This window comes from Drosophila sechellia, chromosome X (assembly GCF_004382195.2).
Source record: "Drosophila sechellia strain sech25 chromosome X, ASM438219v1, whole genome shotgun sequence".
Lineage (NCBI taxonomy): Eukaryota > Metazoa > Arthropoda > Insecta > Diptera > Drosophilidae > Drosophila > Drosophila sechellia.
The window spans coordinates 17,404,280-17,424,896 of NC_045954.1; the positions used below are offsets into that span (position 1 = coordinate 17,404,280).

Consider the following 20,617-nt stretch of genomic DNA (forward strand, 5'->3'; position numbering starts at 1 on the left):
GAAGTAGATATTAGATGGGCATTTGCAAAATTTGTAGCTGCGTGTACCTGCGGCAGCAGTGGCAGCAATGCGCGGCAATATCGGCAAACAAAGCGGCACCAACAACACCAGCAGCTCCAACAAAACAGCCCATAATCACAATTACAATAACAAAAACATTTACATCAACAATAACAATAACAGAAAAGAGCAGCAACAGAAAACTCTTAATCATGAGTGGCGTTTGGCTGGCAGCGCAGCTGGCGCAACGTTTTTGCATAGGAATCCGACTGCGGATTTTGAGTTTGTATCTTTTTTGGCTAGCGAACATTTGCGTCGCCGGCTTCACGGAGCGCGGACGCAACAAACGCGACATTGCCGAGCGGAAACCGGAAAACGAGCGGGTTTTCGGAAAATCAGAAACAGAACGCAATCAGTGACATAAAGTCAACTAGTTCGGGAAGTCGGGGGGAACGTATTTTCGGGGTGGGAACGAACGTACAAATACGTATATAGAACCAAAACCAGAAGAGGAACAAGCCACAAAACGAATCCAATGGCCAGTTGTGCTCCGGTGATCGTGTGGAACGGTGCTCAGTTTACGGCCAGCAGCAGGGAGCTGGAGCAGCTGCGTCGGGATTACGGTCTGGATGCTCGGATGTTGGAGGCGACACTGGTGCCGCGATACAAACGCCACAAGCCGCAGGCAGCGGCACGGAATGATCACGTTCGTGTGACCAAGGAGCAGCAATCGGATTGGATCCTCAAGCAGGATCGCAGCACCAACGTTAGCCAGGTGAACTTCCATCCCTGGGCGGGTGCCCACTTCGACTTGGTGCCCTGGCGTCGCACGCGATCCGCTTTGGATTTGACAGCAGTGGAGGATTACAATCACGGCCTGGTTGATCCCAAATCGCTGAAGAGTCTGGAGAAATTGGAGCTGAGACAGCAGCGCAGGAGGTTACAGCGCGCTAGGTCCACGCATCAGGGTCTCCGGCGATTGGTGCGTGTACGCCTGATCTTCTCCATCGAGCTGCGGCACAAGCGGATGGAGGTGCTCCGGAAAAGTGCGCTGCCCGTGCGGGTTTTCGAGCAGCGCTTTGCCCTCTCCGAAAACGAGAGCGCCGCCTACGAGCGCATCTTGCTGAATGCCAATGCGGAAGTGGACCAACACGTGGGCTATTTCAGCAAGCGGCAAGTGGTTACATCCAAGCGGGAATCCAAGGAGGAGTTGGTGGTGGATTTTGCAAGCGAAACGGAGGCGGATGAGAAGGCCGATGAGCAGTTGCAAAAGGAGGAGGCCCAATATGCCACAATAGCTCCAGCGGAAAAAGGAGGCAGTGCAGCAGTGCCCGGCACGGAATCCGGCCAGGTGCCATGCGTCAAGTGCCGCGATATTGCCATCAAATTGAGGTAAAAGAAATCGCCAGAAAAAATAAACAAAAACGGCAAACCAGAACACAAATTAGCCGCAAAAATAGACGAGCGCCAAAATCAATTAGTTACAGTAACTAGTCGATAAAGACTACAAACAAGTGCAAAAATAATTCTATAATAATATGGGAGTGCAAGAAATATCAATTTATTGACTTTGGTGCTGTATTTTGTGCTATATTTTTTTAAGTGCTATCCCAAATATTTGATATGAGAGCTACCTTTAAAAAAGGTTTGGAAATTCGTATTATTGTTTAATGAGTCTGTTGAATCGACAAAATACGGGATTTATAGTTTTTACAAATCGGATTATGTGCGAACTTTTGGATCGAAAGCAGCTAGCAGATTTCCCACCAACTCGCCTGCTTTCCCATTCCATAAAAACCCACAGATCTCTATGAGTATAATTTCTTAAATGATTATTTTCTTCCGTTCTCTGTTCTTTCACTTTTTCCGAGCTTTGACCATTCCCTTCCTCTCCAATACATATTTATTTAACTATTTGTGTTTTTGTTTTGATGCTGTGAACGAAAGGTTAATAGAAACAAGCTCCAAAGTCTATAGATTATTAAACTATTTGTATTGTTTAATACTCACTTAGAGCAGCTTACCTTGAAAGGTTTATAATTTTGCTTTTTGAATTACAGTATTAACCGCATGGATGCGTTTGCTATGCTCATTAGTATCTTAGCCAAAAATATTTTTTATATATAGCAACCATTGAGCAAATACATTTTTCAAATAGCTGCACGAATCAATAATTTTATTGAGAACAGCTAATTGGAAATGTAAAATATAGTTTTTTCATTTTTAAAATAAGTATTAACTTTCTGCTTACTTGAATTATATCACAAACCAGCGATCAAATGAAGCCAAAAAACAGTGGGCACCTCTTAACACCCTTAAAGATCATAATTTTCTTAACCCCCTTTTGCCACTTCAGTTGACCAACTGGCCTGCAATGCTATTGCCAAATAGCTTATTTCACTTTTTTCTTTCTCAGCTAAATGTTTGTGAGTTTTGTCAGATTGTTAGCTTTGTTGGCTATGTTGGCTTTGTGGTTTTCGTGGGTTTCATGGGCTTGGTGGCACCTGCCCTGTTTTGTTGACACCTGCTACCGGCCCGCTTCCATTTTCCATTTGCCATTTGGTGTTCGGCGATGGCAGCGTTGATGCAATAAACTGGAAGAAAGTGTCGTCTTCGCGGCTTTCTGTTTCTTTTTGTTGCCACAAGAGGAAAGCAGCGACAAACGAGCAAAGACAAACGAGATCCATCCACAAATGCCCGGTATTTTCGCATTTTAATGCTGGCGGCGCTGCTTCTCAGCTTTCAATTAATATGTCGCCGTGTGTATTGTTTTTCATAACATTATTATTATGATTGTTATTGTTTATTTGTGCCGCGGAAACGGCAATCAGGTGAGTCAGCAGCAGACTTGACCTGGTTTAGTGATTCGGAAAAGGGCACCCAGTGAATCCAAGTGCAGCCCAAGATGCGCACACAGATGCCATCAAAATTAATTACCATCACTTCCCTCGGCCAATTAATTAATTAAAAGTTGTGTTGTAACAATGAACAATTTTCGTGGGCTATATTGAACATGCGACTAGATTCGCAGCAAGAGTAAACAAACAATTGCCTAGCTATTAGTAAAAAAAAATGAGATAAAAGTGAATTTCAAGGAAATTTGTAACTAATTTGCTTCGCAACAAAAGTAAACTTATAAATTATTTAGTGTTCCTTGATGTTAGTAAAAAGGAAAGTGTAAAATAAATTTTAATAATATTTTAAATATTTGGTTTTCAAATTGTGTTGCACTTTCTTGGCAAGTTTTTGTCTTAAGTCTTTAGCTTAGTGTGTAAGTTTGTGTCTTAAGTCATTTGTTTGGGGTGCAAAAAAGTAGACTGCAATTGGAGATACTAAGCAAGCTGAAAAGTATGCAATATATTCTTCACACAGAGAGTTTTGTAATTTTTTTTCAATAATGTTATTAAGGCATGAGAACCCCTTTGTGACCTTGGTCCCTATTAATTCAGCCCTTGCGGGCGCGCCGGATAAGAAGGTTATCTATAACAATAACAATGATATAAATAACAATTAACTACATAACCATTATGAGATCATCACCTCCTGGCTCTCGTCAAGGGTGACGATTAAGCCACTTTCTTACAAATTGTTAATTATTCTATTCCTTATTCTTTTCCATCCTGCAGAACCATAAACGATTATGCGCTCAACTCGAATCTGCACCTAAGCCACAACACCAAACTAAACAATCTGCACAGCAACAAGCTCCTCCACAGCAACCAAAGCCACAGCAGCAGCATCAATCCGAGCACAAGGATGCACTCCCACCAGCTGGATTCCTACCTGGGTGGAGTGGGCGGTATGATGAATCTGGGCGGCATGGGTCAAGTTGGCCAGATGCACCATCCGGGGAGCGTTTCCGGCAGCGAAAGACCCAACGGAGGAGCTCTGGCCCTTCACTATGCCGCCGCACGTGGTTGCCTTGATTGTGTCCAACTGCTGGTCGCCGCATCCGTGGATATTTGGTAAGTGGATGAGTTCCTGTCCCAAAGGAGTTGAGTATATGATGATGAAAAGTTGCATCGCGATTTGAGTGCGGGGTGAAAGCTCTTGCACCAGCCGTTCATTGTTTTTATGTGTCGGGGAAATCGACGATCGACGATCGATGGCTCCACTTTGTGTTTTATTTTTCACCCATCTGTCTGCATTTCCATTCGATGCGGTTTCTTTCCATTTACTTGCGACATTAGGTGTTTCTTATCAGATTCGATTAGTATAAGAGCCGAAACAAGTGGATTATTAGCTGTGGAAATCTAACTAAATTTAGACTAGGTTATAAAATCCATTCCGAAACGGATGGTGGTGATTATTTAAATTCTTTAAAAACAAGATTTAGAGAGAAAAACCAATTTTTGCATATATATTTTTGAAAAATTGAAGAATTGGTAATCATTATTTGAGAATACTGTTTTCTTAAGCTAATATGATATTTGACAGATATATAGAGACTTCCAAGTAGCAATTCCGTAGAAATTTATTATTAAATATATTTTATTGTTCGATTCATGTACTCCATTTTTCCTAGATGTAATATTCATTCAAATGAAAGCATTCAACTGTATTAAGTCTTCGTAACGATCTGATTATCATAAACTGAATCAACGATGATGTCGATTTGAGAACTTATCTACCTGGTGAGCTGGTAGTAGTCATTAAATGCACTAATTAAAACGTATTAGCCCATCCAACAAAGTAGAAGAAATGAAGGCAAGTGGGAAAAAACTAGGAAAAAGGCAAGGAAAACCTGGCGAATATCTTGGAAAACTTGGAAAATCTATCCGCTAAGTGGGTTACCGATCCGTGACCAGTGTTTGATTCACCTAAATTCCTGTGCTCCAACAGCAGCACGCGTCCAAAGCTGATTCATTTAATTGGAAATGGGAATGGGAATCCAACTGGCCAAGGCGAGCCAGCCAAGCGAGATGCACTCCAACTTCTGCCCTCCTTGGCCCCCTGAATCGCCTACGATCCCATGCCATCCCATCGAGTCCAGGCCAGGTTTGGTTCTATCGTGTGCTATTTTCAATTGGAGTCAAACTGGAAAACTCACAGCGGCACAAAGCACCGTTGCAACAAGTTTTCCTCACTCGCCACGAAGTGGAGCAACTCCGCACTGACTGGCCAAGGAATCAGAATTGGACTCAGAATCACAGTCCGAATCGGAATCAGAATCAGTGCCACTGCCTGATCCCCACTTCCCTCGATCGTCCCCAGCTAAATTCATATTTTCAAAGCGCCAAGGCAGATCAATTGAAAAGACAACTGACATGGCGACACAGAAAAGAGCGAGAGATGAGAACGAGGGCGGCTCTGTATATAAAACGTACAAGTACTCGTCACTTTTAAACGCTAATAATAGAGATTTCTAAGGTATTATTTTATTATTTAATTATTTAAGCTAAAAAACAAAGGGTATCGACTACTGACTATTTTATCACGAGGTACTATTTCTATCATCATCATCATTCTATTAAAATTATTACATCACAATTCATTTGGCTTAATTGTGACCTAAAGTTATTCGCCTTACAATCTTTTCAACCGACCCTCGTCACAATCCGTGTAATAGTTTTGCGTACAGAGACACCACGATGCGAACAACTGGTGCTTCTTGTATTAACTGCAAAGAATAAGACGAGGGAAGTTTCATGACTTCTTATAAAGAAAAATACTTGAAGTTCTGTTACAATGAAATGCGTTTAATGCCTAGAAGCGAAAATATGTGAACATTTTAGAGTATTGTTTATGTATGCTTTTTTATCTCATGAACTTGCCTCGATGCTATTGTAAATAGTATTTTAAAAAACTTCCCCTAAATAAGAAATTTAATTGGCAAGCACATTAATTTTGAAGTCTTCAGAAATTGAGGATTTCAAATTTTTGTTTTAATTATTTAGAGTGTCACAATTAAATGGCACCTACTTCCGGGTGACTTGTGTTGAACTGTCAATCCGCCCTCGCCACTGGCCATTTGATAATAATGCGTATGGCGACAGCTCGGTGTCGAGTTACCTGGTTTGCCCCCGTCATGCCCCCTCCGTCACCAGAAGAAGAGCAGGCCGAAGAAAAAGAAGAAGTGGAGGGAGCAGCACCACCAGCACCACCAGTGGTTCGCGGTGGCCACTCGATGGCGCTTGGCGTTCGGTGGTGCTGGCTATTCGCGTTTGGCTAGTCGAGGCGAACGGTGCTTTCGTTCGTGGGTCTTCGTATCGGTCTCGTGCAGCATAATAGCACATATATTTCAAACAAATATATGGAGTGATAGTTGGTGTTAAAGTTGTTACCGTTTACCAGCGACCGTTATGCAGCAGCAACATGCGGCCACGGAATGAATTTGAATTTTGATTTCAATGGTGGATTTAGTGCGGTTTCGTTGTGAAGCTCGATGCATCAGCGCGACCACGCCCCCGCGACTGTCCGTTGGTCAGCCAGCAGCAGCAGCAGCACTAGCAACGGCAGCAGCAGCAGCAGCACTAGCAGCGGCAGCAGCAGCAGCAGCAACAACAACATCAGCAGCAACAGCAGACAAAATTTCGCGCTTCAAAGTATCTCAAATGCAGTTAACGAATCGGAACGCGAATTAATTAACAGTTTCAGTGTACCAAAGAACTGCAAGGCACAAAGGCAGCTAAAGCAAAAGCAAAAGCAACATCACCATCACCATCACCGTCTGCACCCCGCAAACAGTAGCCACAACATTTGGCTTAATGCCCAAGCCAGCAGCAACATCCGCAGCAGCAGCAGCCGCAGCAACCGCAACCATGAAAAGGTAGCAACGGCTGCTTTTGGCCAACATTCAGTTGCCACTAATCGATTGGCCAAGGCAGCGAGTAAATCAATTGGCCACCGGGACACCAAGGATGCCGAGCTAATCCAATACGCTTTTTTTTTTTTGCCAGTGTGTTTGAGTGCGGAATTAAATGCTCTAAAATATATGTGTGTTCAGTTGTGAGTGCTTGTGCTTGGTCTGAAAAAAAACAGTTTAATGATCATTTAATACACCAATAAATATGTTCAGAAATGCAGCACATCAGTAAATGGAAAAAGCAGTAATAATTATAATTTATTAAAAATAGAAGGCCTACTTGAGCAAATAACTTACTTTAAACAAATTAGATGTGGAAACATTTTAAATGCATTGATCTGGAGTGTGATTAATCATCTTGACTTGTCTAATAATGTTTATAAGGATTTTGTTCGTTATATTCATATTCATAGTGGGAAAATTCTTAGTGGGAAAATCTTCTTCTTCAGGTTGTAGTTGTTTGCTATGAGCCGGTATGCATACCGCTTTTTAGGATGATTTGTATTATACCCTTATAGAATCTCTTAAAAGAACCCAGAAAAGATTTGATAATTGTTAGAGAATTCAAGCGGCACTTGCTGCCCACATTTGCCGGGGAAATCACTTGAATATATCCACTAATTGCCGCGTAATTCAAACATCGGCTATTGTATCTCTGTATCTGTATCTGTATCTTCGTATCTGTTTATCTCCCTGGGGTCTATTTGTGTCACTCGCATGTCTTTCATTCTGCATTCTCTCAGCGATGGGCAATCGACGAGTCTGGATTGTGGATCGCCAATTGTTGATCGTCCATCATTGGATTCGAGCACGCAAATGTTCAATTAAATAAACGAGTCTATAACTGTCAACTGGCATTTCTAACGAGGCTCCTGCTTCGCCTCAATTATTTCACTTTTTTATACCACTTGCTGCCTCGGCCCCCAGACACATTAAATAAATTAAAAAATAATTATTAAATTGCAAATAGTGAGAAAGAAGACAAGGGGGGGCAAACACGAAAAAAAAACAGCAAAGAGGAAAAAATTGGCAATGTATATAGAAATATGTTTCGTACTGTATTTTCACCTACTAAAGAAGCCACAACATACGAAAATAAATGGCGGGATAAAGTGGATGAAGACGAAAAATCAACTTTAATTGGTTTACAATTCATTTCTAAGCGAGAAAAGCTGGAAAATGTAACAAGTAGTCCGAAGTCGGACGAAGAAAGCTAACTCCGCCGCCGTGCGCAATATCCATGAAGTCGTAAGCCAGTTGACTAAGTGAACAGATACTAGTATCCGTACCCATATAACCATCATCATCATCATCGCCTCCGACGCCTCCGTTCGGCCCCGAATCTTCTGGAGCTCAGGGGCGAAAGCACAGTGGGACCATTGCTTAGGGTCGGATCTAAAGTAAAATGGTGTAGGCAATATTTGGGATAAGTAAGAGGGGATTGTTCAATACAAGCTAGTAAGGTCGAAAATTATACTGTTTAATGTTTTCATAGAATATGCTTAATATTAACATAATGGAAAGTTATAAAAAGGTTTAAACAGTAAAAAGCTTTAGGAATGATCAAAATAAGTATGTACTTTTGTCTCAGAATTCGTTGGACCTCTCTTTTGAATCCATGGAGTTCTGCTTCGGATAGTGATAACAATTAAATGGTGCCCAAGTTGGCAAACGATTTTCCTAACTCTGCTCAGCGGCCTGTTAGGCAATTGAGAGTTGGAAAAGCCTGACCAAATTCATGGCGTTTTGCTGGCCTGTAATTTTGGCGCTAGCCAAATTGGCGTGATCACAGTGATCAGTGGCCATTATAATTCTCCCGTTGGATGGGGGCACTCCCACTCTTGCCCCACTGTGGCATGAGGAAAGCCAGGCCAAGCCAACTAAACGGTAACACAAGCAACTCCAGCAAGATCTACACGAGTGGCAGACGCCAAGACAAGTGCAGACTTTAGACTGGGAGTCAGGCGTAACTACTCGTGGAGAGAAACCTCCTCCCCCTTGACGGTTTCTGTGTTTGTTTCGCTTTTAGGCGTTAATTTCACCTAAAAATGTATATAGATGTGAGGCAAGAAGCATAAGTTTGTCGAGCAGATCGAGCATCGAGGGTTTAATCACAGCCCAGACATCGCAGCGAGCTGTCGGAATAATGCCGACTTTCGGTTTCAGCAGGTGTATACATATGTGATCCATAAAGAAATTGTACAAATAAAGTGAAAAACAAAAGACTGCAGCTGAAAACTCGCTATGCAAATCAAGGCATTTAAGTGATTTTTCCTAAACCAGTTCCATAAATCGAACTCATTTTTTTTCTCGTGCCTGTGAGTGTGCATATAAGTGTGTTTGTGTACAACGGTACAAGGAAAATCAAAGCTACACAAAAACCGGAAAATATATAAAGTCCAGTGTCAAACGAATTTAAAATTCGAAATTTCGAACGTGAATGGTAAGCCCAGGCGAATAAATTAAAGTTCACCCAATAAGTTTAATAAAAACACCAGCGCACCAAGAGCACTGCCAATTCGAACCCAATAAAATATAAATCAATATAAACATATATCTGTTAGAAGCAAAGAACCCACTCAAACACACACCACCCAAGTCACCTGACCACCAAATCCAGTCCACTTCCTCATCGTCACCATCCTCCTCCGCCAGCTACTTCTCCACGATCAACGTTAAGAAGGGCCTCCTGGGCCGCATGACCACAAGTCTGACCTCCTACCGTCGCAGCAAGCAGAAGTCCAAGTCCAACAATGACATCCACACCATCATCGCCACCGAGGTGGTGACGGCGGCCATTCTCAGCAGCAGTGTCCACAGCAGCAGCACAGGATCGGAACTCGAGGACGGCGGACAGGGCAACACCGGCCTTATCGAGGAGGCAGCTGCCCAGGATCACAGCAGCGAGGAGCAGGATTACCAGCATCAGCACGCCAAGGATCCACCAGCGCAAACGGAAATGAACCATCACCCGCACTCGCACCACCAGCGCAAGTCCGCCGTGGAGGTGGTGCGCCAGCAGATGGACGACGACGGGGATCAGGACTCCAACGATGACGACGAGACCATGCCCATGATGAGCGGCGTCGGGCGCAAGGAGCAAAACAACCGGCGCAGCGTCGTTAGGTGGGATATCACTAAAAGATTACTGATGATCTTGGGTGATTCTCTTACCCAATGGAGGGATTCTTTAGAGCACAAAACTTTTTACCTACATATACATTCGCAATAAATAATACAGGTTACGCAGTATATGTCTGGGGCTAAATAATAATAATTAATTCCATCTCGTTGCTGGAAATGATTGCCTTTTTGCCTTGGTTTAAAAAAGATAATGGTTAAGATCAATAATAGTTTTTAAGCCGTTAAGAAAGTTTTCATTAACGATCGTGCGCTTGCACTTACTTTCGAATTACATTTTCTTCTATTCTTTAGTTTGAATGACTCATTTATATTATTAAAATATTTACATTAAATATTGTGTCTCACAAGGCGATTAATTGGATTAATTCGATTAAAATTTTAAACTTATCATTTAAAACAGGCCTATAGATTTCGACCTAAACTTTAAACTTGTTACCCAATTCCGATCAATGGCAGACCACATTTGATGGGATTATAGTCGGCTGAACACCGTGACAAATCGGTGCATGACTTTTCCCACACATTCTCCAAAGACTACCATTTCCATTGGCGGTGGAGTTGATTAATCTCTGCCTACCGTCCACCATCTCTTTGTTATCGATCGATCAATGATATTCCGCAATAAAAACGAGTGGAAAACCGGTCAAAGAAGAGGAAAATGCTGAGTAGAGATTTTCCAGTGACCCAGTGCGTTTCTATCGATTAACTGCAGTTATATGCTATAGACAGTCTATATGCCAAATCTACTATAGGAATAGGTGCGTTCGAAATGAGAGCACTTTTAGCTATTTCGGTGCAACTTTTTGTTCATTAAGTCCCCCCATTTGTACGAGTATATTATACCACATAATTGGATGACACTTAATGAGCCTTTTTTTTCGCCGCGTTGCAGCGCCAATACGCAAATGGACAACGATGTCACGCCCGTTTACCTGGCGGCGCAGGAGGGTCACTTGGAGGTGCTCAAGTTTCTGGTGCTCGAGGCCGGCGGCTCTTTGTACGTCCGTGCACGCGACGGAATGGCACCGATCCATGCCGCTTCACAAATGGGCTGCTTGGATTGCCTCAAATGGATGGTGAGTAGATGGTGCTCCAAATGCCTCGAATTCGGCCTTTTAATCCGATCTGCAAGCCGCTAACTGCCAACTTGGCTGGCCATCTTGGCCAACTTGCAGCAGGCAATACGGGTCAATTGCTGCGTTAAGTGCATTGGCTAAAAATGCATGTTGCATTAGGATTGGACAGAAGCGAGCAAAAATAGAAAGGGTTTTTGCGGCTTATAAATATTTAATATTATTATAATATAATCCGATCTTAATGGTGGGTTTAATAGATGATTAGTAATCTAAAATAAGCAAATGGCGGCATTAATATCCATTTACAATGCATACAATTGAAAATGCATCAAGCTTGTACATCCTAATGGTCTTCTTTCGTTGATGCAGAATACTAGTCTATTATTATTATTATTCATTTTTCGCAGTGCGGCTGTGAACCCGTTTCTTTTTGCTGATATCTGTGGGTCCTGTTTTTCAATAGTTTTAACGGGGTTCTCGAGTGGGATTCCCGACCAGCTTGTCGCCAGGCCAGTGCCATTTATCAATCGGGGAATGCGCCCGATGGAGGAGGAAGCAAGTTGCCAAGTAGCCAAGTAGCGAAGTGGACAAGTGACTGAGGAGCGGAGAGAGTGGCTTATGCAAAGCCACATCTTCCAGTGCTGACAATGGCCTCCCAATAACCAGAATGCAATTTCAAGATCATCGCCATCGGCAGTGGAAAGCCGCCTTTCTAAATTGAACTAAATAGTTTCCATTATAGCCGCAACGCCTGCCGGCTGGCAAACCACTTTCCACATACGCAGTCTGTGGGATACTTAACCGCCGAAAGACATTGACTTGATTTAGTGGACAAGGAGTCGTCATTTCGATGGACAGCGCGGAATGAAAACCTCAACATCTCGTCAAGACATCGTTCTTTTAGTTGGATAAGCTGTAATAAACATGGCCAAAATGACAGTTGTGCTTCGAACTAAAAAGACATTAATGGATCGTTCGGTTCGGGGTGGTTTTAACACATAATCCTTATTATTTATATATAGTCAGTTAGTACACATAGTAAATCATTTTATTGCACACATATTATATTTGATTTCCCCCTTATCACATCAAAGGTCCAGGATCAAGGTGTGGATCCCAATTTGAGGGATGGCGATGGAGCCACGCCCCTGCACTTTGCAGCCTCCCGTGGACATCTATCCGTAGTCCGTTGGCTGCTCAATCACGGAGCCAAATTGTCACTGGATAAATATGGCAAGTCGCCCATTAACGATGCGGCAGAAAATCAGCAGGTTGAGGTGAGTGTTGATCATAGAAAAATTGAAATTAACATACTTAATAACATATTTTACCATATTTTCTTGTTAAGTGCCTGAACGTCTTGGTTCAGCACGGCACTTCGGTGGATTACAATGGCAAAAGTAGCTCACAGCGGCACAAGTCGCAGCAGCAACTGCACCAGCAGCACCAGCAACAGCAGCAGCAGCACCTGAGCAGCAGCTGCAACTCGAACTCGAATTCCTCGAAGCAGACGAGTCGCAGCAATACGATCAAGTCCAAGTCCTCCTCGACTTTGAGCTCCGACGTGGAGCCATTTTACTTGCATCCACCGGCCTTAGCAGGCGGATCGGGAGGATCGGGAATGGGCTTGGCCATGGGAATGGGCATGGGCATGGGCATGAGTATGGGCCTGGGAATCTCGAGGAAGAACAGCGATGCCTTGTACTCGCAACAATCGAGGAGTTCCTCCGAGAAGTTGTACAACGGTTCGTCCTCCTTGAGCGGCAATCCGGGTGGCAACAGTTCTTCGGGAGGCGGAGGCGTCGGAGGAGGAAGTGGAGGCGGTGGAGCCCTGCTGCCCAACGATGGTTTGTATGTGAACCCCATGCGGAATGGCGGCATGTACAACACCCCATCGCCGAATGGCAGCATCTCTGGGGAGTCGTTCTTCCTCCACGATCCGCAGGACATCATCTACAATCGGGTGCGGGATCTGTTCGTGGACTCCGATTGCAGCAGCAGTGTGAAGCAGCATGGCAAGAGTCACGCCCACCAACTGCTGCAGTCGAAAGCGGGTAACGCTATGACCATTCAGGCGGACGTCCATTCCAGCTCCAGCGGAGCGGGCAGCGGCTCTGACGAGTCCGTCTCCATCTCGTCCAGCTTCAACTCGCCGAAGCAGCAGCAGCAGCTGCGCAGCCAGAGTTTCAATCGCCACGGCAGCAGCAGCAACATCAGCGCCAGCGGCAACATAAAGAACAATAACTACAAGCCGCATAAGGGCAAGCCCAGCAATCAGAATGGCGGTGGGGATCACGACTACGAGGACATCTACCTGGTGCGCGAGGAGTCGCGCAAGCAGCACCAGCAGCAACAGCAACACCAGTTGCAGCAGCAACAGCAGCTGCAGCACCAGGCCACCCAGCAGCAGCAGCAGCAACAGCAACAGCAGCAGCAGCAGCAGCTGCAACACAAATACAACGTAGGACGATCCCGGTCGCGGGACAGTGGCTCCCATTCGCGATCGGCCAGCGCCAGTTCCACCAGGAGCACGGACATTGTGCTGCAGTACAGCAATCACGTAAGGATCATTTGGTGTTGCAACATAGAGGTTTAAAAGTATGCAACAAAGTATTTGAAATTGTCTACAGAACAATCTGATATGCACTTGCTACTTAAAGACACCTCTCAATGTGCTTATTAACTAAATTATGTTTTAGAATTTCATTATAACAAGTCCTTTCGATCCTGCAGCATTTGAACAACAAGCGCAACATGAACAACAACAGCAACATGAACAACAGCAGCAGCAACATCGCACTGAGCAGCAGCAACAACAACAACAACAATAGTCTGCTGAACCGCAATAAATCACATTCGATTATTGGACTGCACAGCAGCAAATACGACTCCTCGCTGAAGGACAACTACAGCGCAAAGAACGTCAATCTGAAGAACCAGCTCCTCAACGGCGGCATCAAGAGCGATACCTACGAAAGTGTCTGTCCGCCGGAGGATGTGGCCGAGCGGACCAAGCAGACGCACAAGAACTCCATGATCCGCAACAATCTGGCGGATGTCTCCAGCAACAACAACACCAGCGGCAGCATCAACAACATCAGCAATATGAGCAACATGAACGGCGGCAATCAGAGCAGCAGGAATCTCAAGCGGGTCTCCTCGGCGCCACCAATGCAAAATCTGGCCGTGGGTGAGTACAGAATATATGATGGCAATAAATAAACTTTCTGGAATTATACTGCGCCTGTTTCTTAAGCAATTCTTTGTTGAAAGTGTTGACTTAAAACTCTTGAAAAATTCTCTTCTAATCCTTTAGTGAATGGACCACCTCCACCACCACTACCTCCACCATTGAGGACACCAGTTCAGCAGCAACGCAATAACTTGAGCGTCGATCAATCGAACAGCATGACCGGCAACAATGGCATCTACAAGAAGAATGTCTTCGGACCGAATCAGGGTCCAACCAATGCGAATGGAACAGGCGGTGCAGCTCCTCCGCCAGTACCAGCACCCAATCCCGTGGCCACCGAAGCAGTGGACTCGGATTCAGGACTTGAAGTGGTTGAGGAGCCGAGCTTGAGGCCATCGGAACTGGTGCGCGGCAATCACAATCGTACCATGTCCACCATATCGGGTGAGTTCTAAATTCTAAAATATTGAAAATATATAATATTGGGATCTTTCACTAATCAAAGGCGTTAAATTGGAAAATCTCGAATGATTAATGTACATAATTTATTTCAAAATTGTGCACTGGTTCGAGTTATCCTAGGACCGCAGAACCATCATCACACCAAGATATCCATCCGCTATAATCATTGATTGACTGATTGATTAAAGTTCCCCAACCGTTTGCCAGGTCTTTGAACCCCATGATTTTTGTGGGGGGTTTCGCATCGTCGATGGCTTGTGACCACTGTCCACTTGTCCGGCTTGATTGATCAATTAGGGGAAATTCGCCAGTCATGTTCGGCTGATGGGGGGAAAATGGCTGTGAAGTGCCCTGCAGTGGAAAGAGATAGAAACGAGTTGCTCGAGGAGAACCTGATCTCTGAGCGGCAATCTAAGGCTGTCGATTGGATGGGATAATGGTTACATCTTCATTGAAGTGTTGGCTTTCAAGCAGTGTTAGCAAGTGCCTGTGCGAACAAAGCGATACAAATAATGTCGTCAGTTTGGAAATTATTATGATTGATTTGTGTGTAGCCAAATGGCAACAATTTCTCCTTATTTCAACAAATGCAGTTTGCAGTTTGGCAATTTTCCTTCCACTATTTTCCATCACCTTTCAGGATGTATTTGCTAATTAGTAAAAAATCCAAATGGTCGTTTTCCTAGCCGATTTGCTGAAGCCCGAAGACAATAACCCTCATTATCACACAATAAATATTGGGTATTTACTTAATTGCAAAAATAGGCGTAACTACGCATGCAAAAAACAATTGAAAAATGCGAATAATAACTGCCATGTTTGACATGTGTTGGCTCCGATTTTCCATTTGTTAATTGCCCATTATGTCCGATGGGGCAGGAGAAATGGATAGAGGCTTTAATTGAGCCAACGTTCACACGATAAGGCGGCAAAGATCCGTGGAAAATGTGGCCAAAACAAAGAAATGGAAGTCGGGCCTTGTGCTGGAAAAGTGAAAAAGTGGAAGTGCCAGCGATGAAACAATACCAGCTACTTGACTGCCGTATAAGATACAAGTCATTCAATATAAGCTACACTCAGCGAAAAGTCGTAGCTCATATGCTCCTCTCACACTGAAGAACAATATGATGGGGCTTTCTTTTAAAGATACGCACACGCTAAGGATCATATAATATATTTAGTTCCATACTAATTGTAAAAATCTTGAGAGAAATCTAAAATCCTCGGAACTGTCTAATCTCTGTACATCTGTACATCTCTGGCTTATAACCCAATTGTTTTAACATCATTTTGATAAAGAGTTTTTACCAATAGATAAATTCGGTCGATGTGAATTATTTCGAGTGCATCAACCTACAACATAGTCGATTGTCGTTGGGTTAGAGGCCTTCAAAAGACGTATGTGTATACCAAGTACCCACAGTGGACATTTGGGATCCCCGATTCGCGATGAGGAAGCAATTTGCCAGCCACAACTCGCGAATGTCCCACACACACACATGCACACACTTGATCATAACAATTGGCCACCGTCGAGCCACCACCCGCACCACCGCTCACATGGGCCACGCCCACTGCCTCCTCCGCCTTCTGGCAATCGGCTCGTGGGGAACTTCGCATCTGCCAGCTGCGAAAGTCTTACCCACGAAAGTGAACGTGTTTCTGCGAAGCGGCCTCTCTCGTGTCTCCAATGCGATCCGTCGTCATGGTCTTGGGTGAATAACTTTGGCGATGGCTTGAACCCAGTTCAGGCTGCCAACGGAGCTCGCCCAGGCAACATCGTCACCCGGAGTTGAGAGCCGCGACTTTTCCAAGCCTCCACCCCGACTTTTCCGGCCGTCCGTATCGCGTTGAATATTCTGATAATGTGCTTTGATTGACAATAGATAACAGAATGAATATGCTGGGCTCGGTTAAGATGCACAAGAATTCGCGCCGAAACTATTTCACGCTCAGCTTCCATCGGTTCGATATTTTTCGGTGTAAGTGCTCCCAACTGAAATCGTTGTTGTCGATAATCTCAAAGGGTTACAGCTCGTGAAGTGTATTTATTTTAGGTTTTTGTGTGCGTTTGTGGTTTTGTTAATTGTTTTTAAAGCTACATAATTCTTTGATGGCTTTAAATAAGTACGGCTACATTTGATGATAGATTACAAACGAGTAATTTATTTAAATTGTGTGTTGCGCAACTTGTACCTTTTCTAGCTAACTTACAATTTGTTTATATAAATTTTGTTTTTCATATTAAAGTAATATTTATTTTTACTTTTAAGCATATCCCGTTTAAAATGTTTTCTAAATAAGTAACTTAAAGGTTACAGTTTTCTAACTAATTAAATTGAACATTTATTGCTTAATATTATTATTGAAATGCTTAATATTTTATCGAGAGTGGACAGCTTTAAAACAAACGTGACTTGCAAGCCAAGCAAATTAAGTCAATTTAAAAACTGATACCATGAAGATCAGGCATTGCACTCGTAAAACCTCAAACGAAACCAAACTGGACATCAACTCCAATTTCGAATTTCACCGCGAACTTGACAAGTACAAGCCGCTTTTTGCTCCGCACAAATTAAAAGATAAAATGTGTGAGGACATGTGGAAAAATGAAAAATTTGCTTTTCGTTAGCTCGCTGGAGTTGTTTTTTCAAATCGAATGAATAAATTCAATACAAACTGGCTGGACTCGATTGCGAGTGGTTTTGGCCATAAGAGTGCAGCCATGAATCTGCACCACCACCTCTATGGTCTCGTCCAAACCACGTAATGATCGCCGTGGAAACGGGTTACCAAAGGCCGTGAAAGTTGGGGACCCGATGCGATCGGGTTTAGATGGTGTTTGTCCAATCAACCGGCTGTCTGGAAATTGAATGCAGAGAGGCGACTTCCATGGAAACGGCTAATTCAATTTTTATGGGTATACTCCCACGAAGATGTCGGCGGTGAACTTATTCTTCCGTGTCTGGAGATATTAATCCAACTATATTTTATATATGAGATTTCCCAGGAAGCGGAGCGAGCTTTCCATCCAATCTGAGCTGCTTCCAGGGAAACCATAAGGAAAGGCATGGAATTGGGGCACTTGAAGATGTTTCCGGCAAGCCAATATCTAAATCATGTTCTTTTAGCCGCATTTGTTGGCCACTTATCGGCAGATATTTACATAGCTCCGTTCCTTGGTTAAATTGGGGTATTGAGTATCTCTCGATTACATATACCTTTAACCACCAATTAGTTATCATTTATCAACTTGAGATTCTGAAGTTTGGTTACCAATTAATATGTATGCCTATAATTAATTGAAATATAAATATTTTAAATAAACTGCAGTAAAAGTGAAGCCAACTGAAACTTGATTTGGAAACCAAGTAAATATTAGAAATATATCATTTTTTAAATGGATATATAAATGATTATTACAGTTTCCAAAATGAGCTATAATTTCAAATTATTTGCATTCCAATATGCAGCACTCATTTCCCATTTCTCTCCGTTAGACTTCCACACAAAAGTAATTTATTTGATTCACTTGTTCGAGTGCTCGTATTTTTATATGCAACTGGGCTGCAGCTCCGTCTCCGTCTCCTCGCAAATCTCCGTCTGGTGAAAGGCGCCTACGCAGCGATCCATTGTGGTTTGGGCTTTTCGTAGCTTCGTAGCTTCATAGTTTCGTATTTTCTTCAGTACATTTGCTGTAGTTTATTTGCTGGCTGCTCAAGTAAGCATGACCAGAGTCAGACTGCTGGCTGATAACTGCTAACCCACAAAACTCATAAATAAATTGGTTCAATTCCAGCGAACAAGAAAGCCAAGCTGCTCAATGCCGGCAGCACAAATGGTAGCTCCATTGCCGCCAGCTCGGAGGACTCTCAGTCCCGATTCGGAGGATCTGTACATGCTGCCAATGGTTCTGCGGCCAATGCCCACTTCTATGGCTACTCGGAGGGCAACAAAAACCAGGGGAGCAATGGCAATGGCAATGGCAACGGAGGTGGCGGCAATTATCCCAGCCATCCCAATCAGCCACACTACGCGACTGGCCAGCCGCATCAGTACACGCCCAGCCTGTACGGAGGAGGCTCCTCCGCCGAGGATCACTACGAACTTACACAGCAGCAGCAGCAGATCTACGGAGAAACCCACTTGGCCGGCGGACAGAGGACGGGCGGACCCAATCTGGTCAACAAGCAGCTGGTGCTGCCTTTTGTGCCGCCCAGTTTTCCCAATAAATCACAAGACGGCGTCACGCATCTCATCAAGCCGTCCGAGTATCTCAAGAGCATCAGCATCGACAAGCGTTCGTGTCCATCCTCCACCCGGTGAGTAGTGGCTATCCCCCAATTACCCCCATGTATCGCAGCATATATGTATGTATGTACCTACTCGTATATATCCTCCATCCTCCGACTTTCAATTAGCACATGGCAGCCGATTTAATTTGGCTGAACATCTCGTGCAACGGATTTTTATAATTAGTATCGGCGGTACAGTTGCCTCGCCTCAATTAGCCAAAATCCAAAAAAAAATATATAAAATAAGATACATACATGGCTTCAAAGACGCTTGGCTGCCGCTGGGCAATTAGCAGCTAGCAGATGGCTAGATCTCTGTGCTGCGCCAATTTGCAGCGGAAAAATGGCTAAAGAAAATATAGCTAGATTTTCTATACCCAACAAGAGTTTTTCTTACAAGATACAATTTGAGACAACTCAATTTGAGGAAAGCGTAGCTGCTGATAAGTTGATGCTTAATGTGCGACTCATCAGTAATGGTATTGAAGTTTCTTGGTAACAAAATAGATCGGCTTGAAGAAAAAGGCAGATGCGCAGCACTGTAGCCGAGATATTCGCGACTTCCTCTGCCGATCAAGAGTGCATGAAATTTTATGCGTACCATTTTGCGGCCTGCCACTTTTCTTAAGACAGATGCGATGTTGCAGCCGCCACTGCAACTCAGTTGCAATCCGAAGATGATACTGCGCACACGCCACACCTGGCGCAGGTCCGCTATTCGCCCACTGCCCACAACCCACCCCCATCTCCCAACTGCCCTCTGCCAATTGCCATTTTCCAGTGAAAGTAGCCGAGATCTCTACTTAATCCAACACTTTTCCCCATTTGTTCCACCAACAGCTCCACGGATACGGAGGACTACATGCAGATACAGATCGCCCAGCAGCAGCAGGTGCACCACTCGCAGCTCCACTCGCAGCATCCGCAGTCGCATCCGCACCAGCACCACCCCCATCCGCATCCACATCCGCACCATCCCCACCAGCTGCATGGAATGGGCGAGCAGCCGCCGTTGCCGCCACCACCGCCGCCTCTGCCCCACGGAATGTTGCCCCCGCAGCCACTTATTGGTCCACCGATGGGTGTAGCCGGTGGCCAGGATGCAACCATGTCTGGCAAATCACACAAGCCCAAGAAGCCGCACGGATCGGCACCCAATAGCCAGGACACGGCCACCAGGAAGCAGCACCAGCCACTCTCGGCCATCTCTATCCAGGATCTGAACAGCGTGCAGGTGAGCAATTGCCACTCCACTGTGGTCAGGAACACATATTATTAAGATGGCTCATAAGAAAGAATTGTGCTTAACTTACTACCATTCCTGGACCAATTCTCCTCCAGCTGCGCCGCACTGACACACAGAAGGTACCGAAGCCCTATCAGATGCCAGCTCGCAGTCTGAGCATGCAGTGTCTGACCTCCAGCACGGAAACCTATCTGAAGTCCGACCTAATTGCCGAGCTAAAGATCTCCAAGGACATACCGGGCATCAAGAAGATGAAAGTGGAGCAGCAGATGGCCAGCCGGATGGACTCGGAGCACTACATGGAGATCACCAAGCAGTTCTCGGGCAACAACTATGTGGACCAGGTGAGTTCTGGCCAACTGGTGCCAGCCGAAACACAACCGAACCGTGGCTAAG

At 44.3% G+C, this 20,617-nt stretch overlaps 1 protein-coding gene across 8 annotated transcripts in view; it reads left to right on the forward strand.

Moving 5' to 3' along the window:
- Positions 1-20,617, forward strand: part of LOC6618070 (probable serine/threonine-protein kinase DDB_G0267686) — a 30,620-nt gene that overhangs the window by 9,189 nt on the left and 814 nt on the right. For 3 of the 8 annotated variants that reach the window (XM_032725625.1, XM_032725624.1, XM_032725629.1), the window contains exons 2-10: positions 3,627-3,965; positions 10,842-11,025; positions 12,120-12,302; positions 12,374-13,585; positions 13,759-14,215; positions 14,342-14,662; positions 18,480-19,002; positions 19,816-20,209; positions 20,317-20,565. In XM_032725625.1, the coding sequence (XP_032581516.1) occupies positions 3,627-3,965; positions 10,842-11,025; positions 12,120-12,302; positions 12,374-13,585; positions 13,759-14,215; positions 14,342-14,662; positions 18,480-19,002; positions 19,816-20,209; positions 20,317-20,565 (3,862 nt within the window). Of the gene's footprint in view, positions 1-481; positions 1,393-3,626; positions 3,966-9,460; positions 9,932-10,841; positions 11,026-12,119; positions 12,303-12,373; positions 13,586-13,758; positions 14,216-14,341; positions 14,663-18,479; positions 19,003-19,609; positions 19,685-19,815; positions 20,210-20,316; positions 20,566-20,617 lie in introns of those variants that run through there. The other 5 variants (XM_032725631.1, XM_032725626.1, XM_032725627.1 and 2 more) reach the window with 5 other exon arrangements.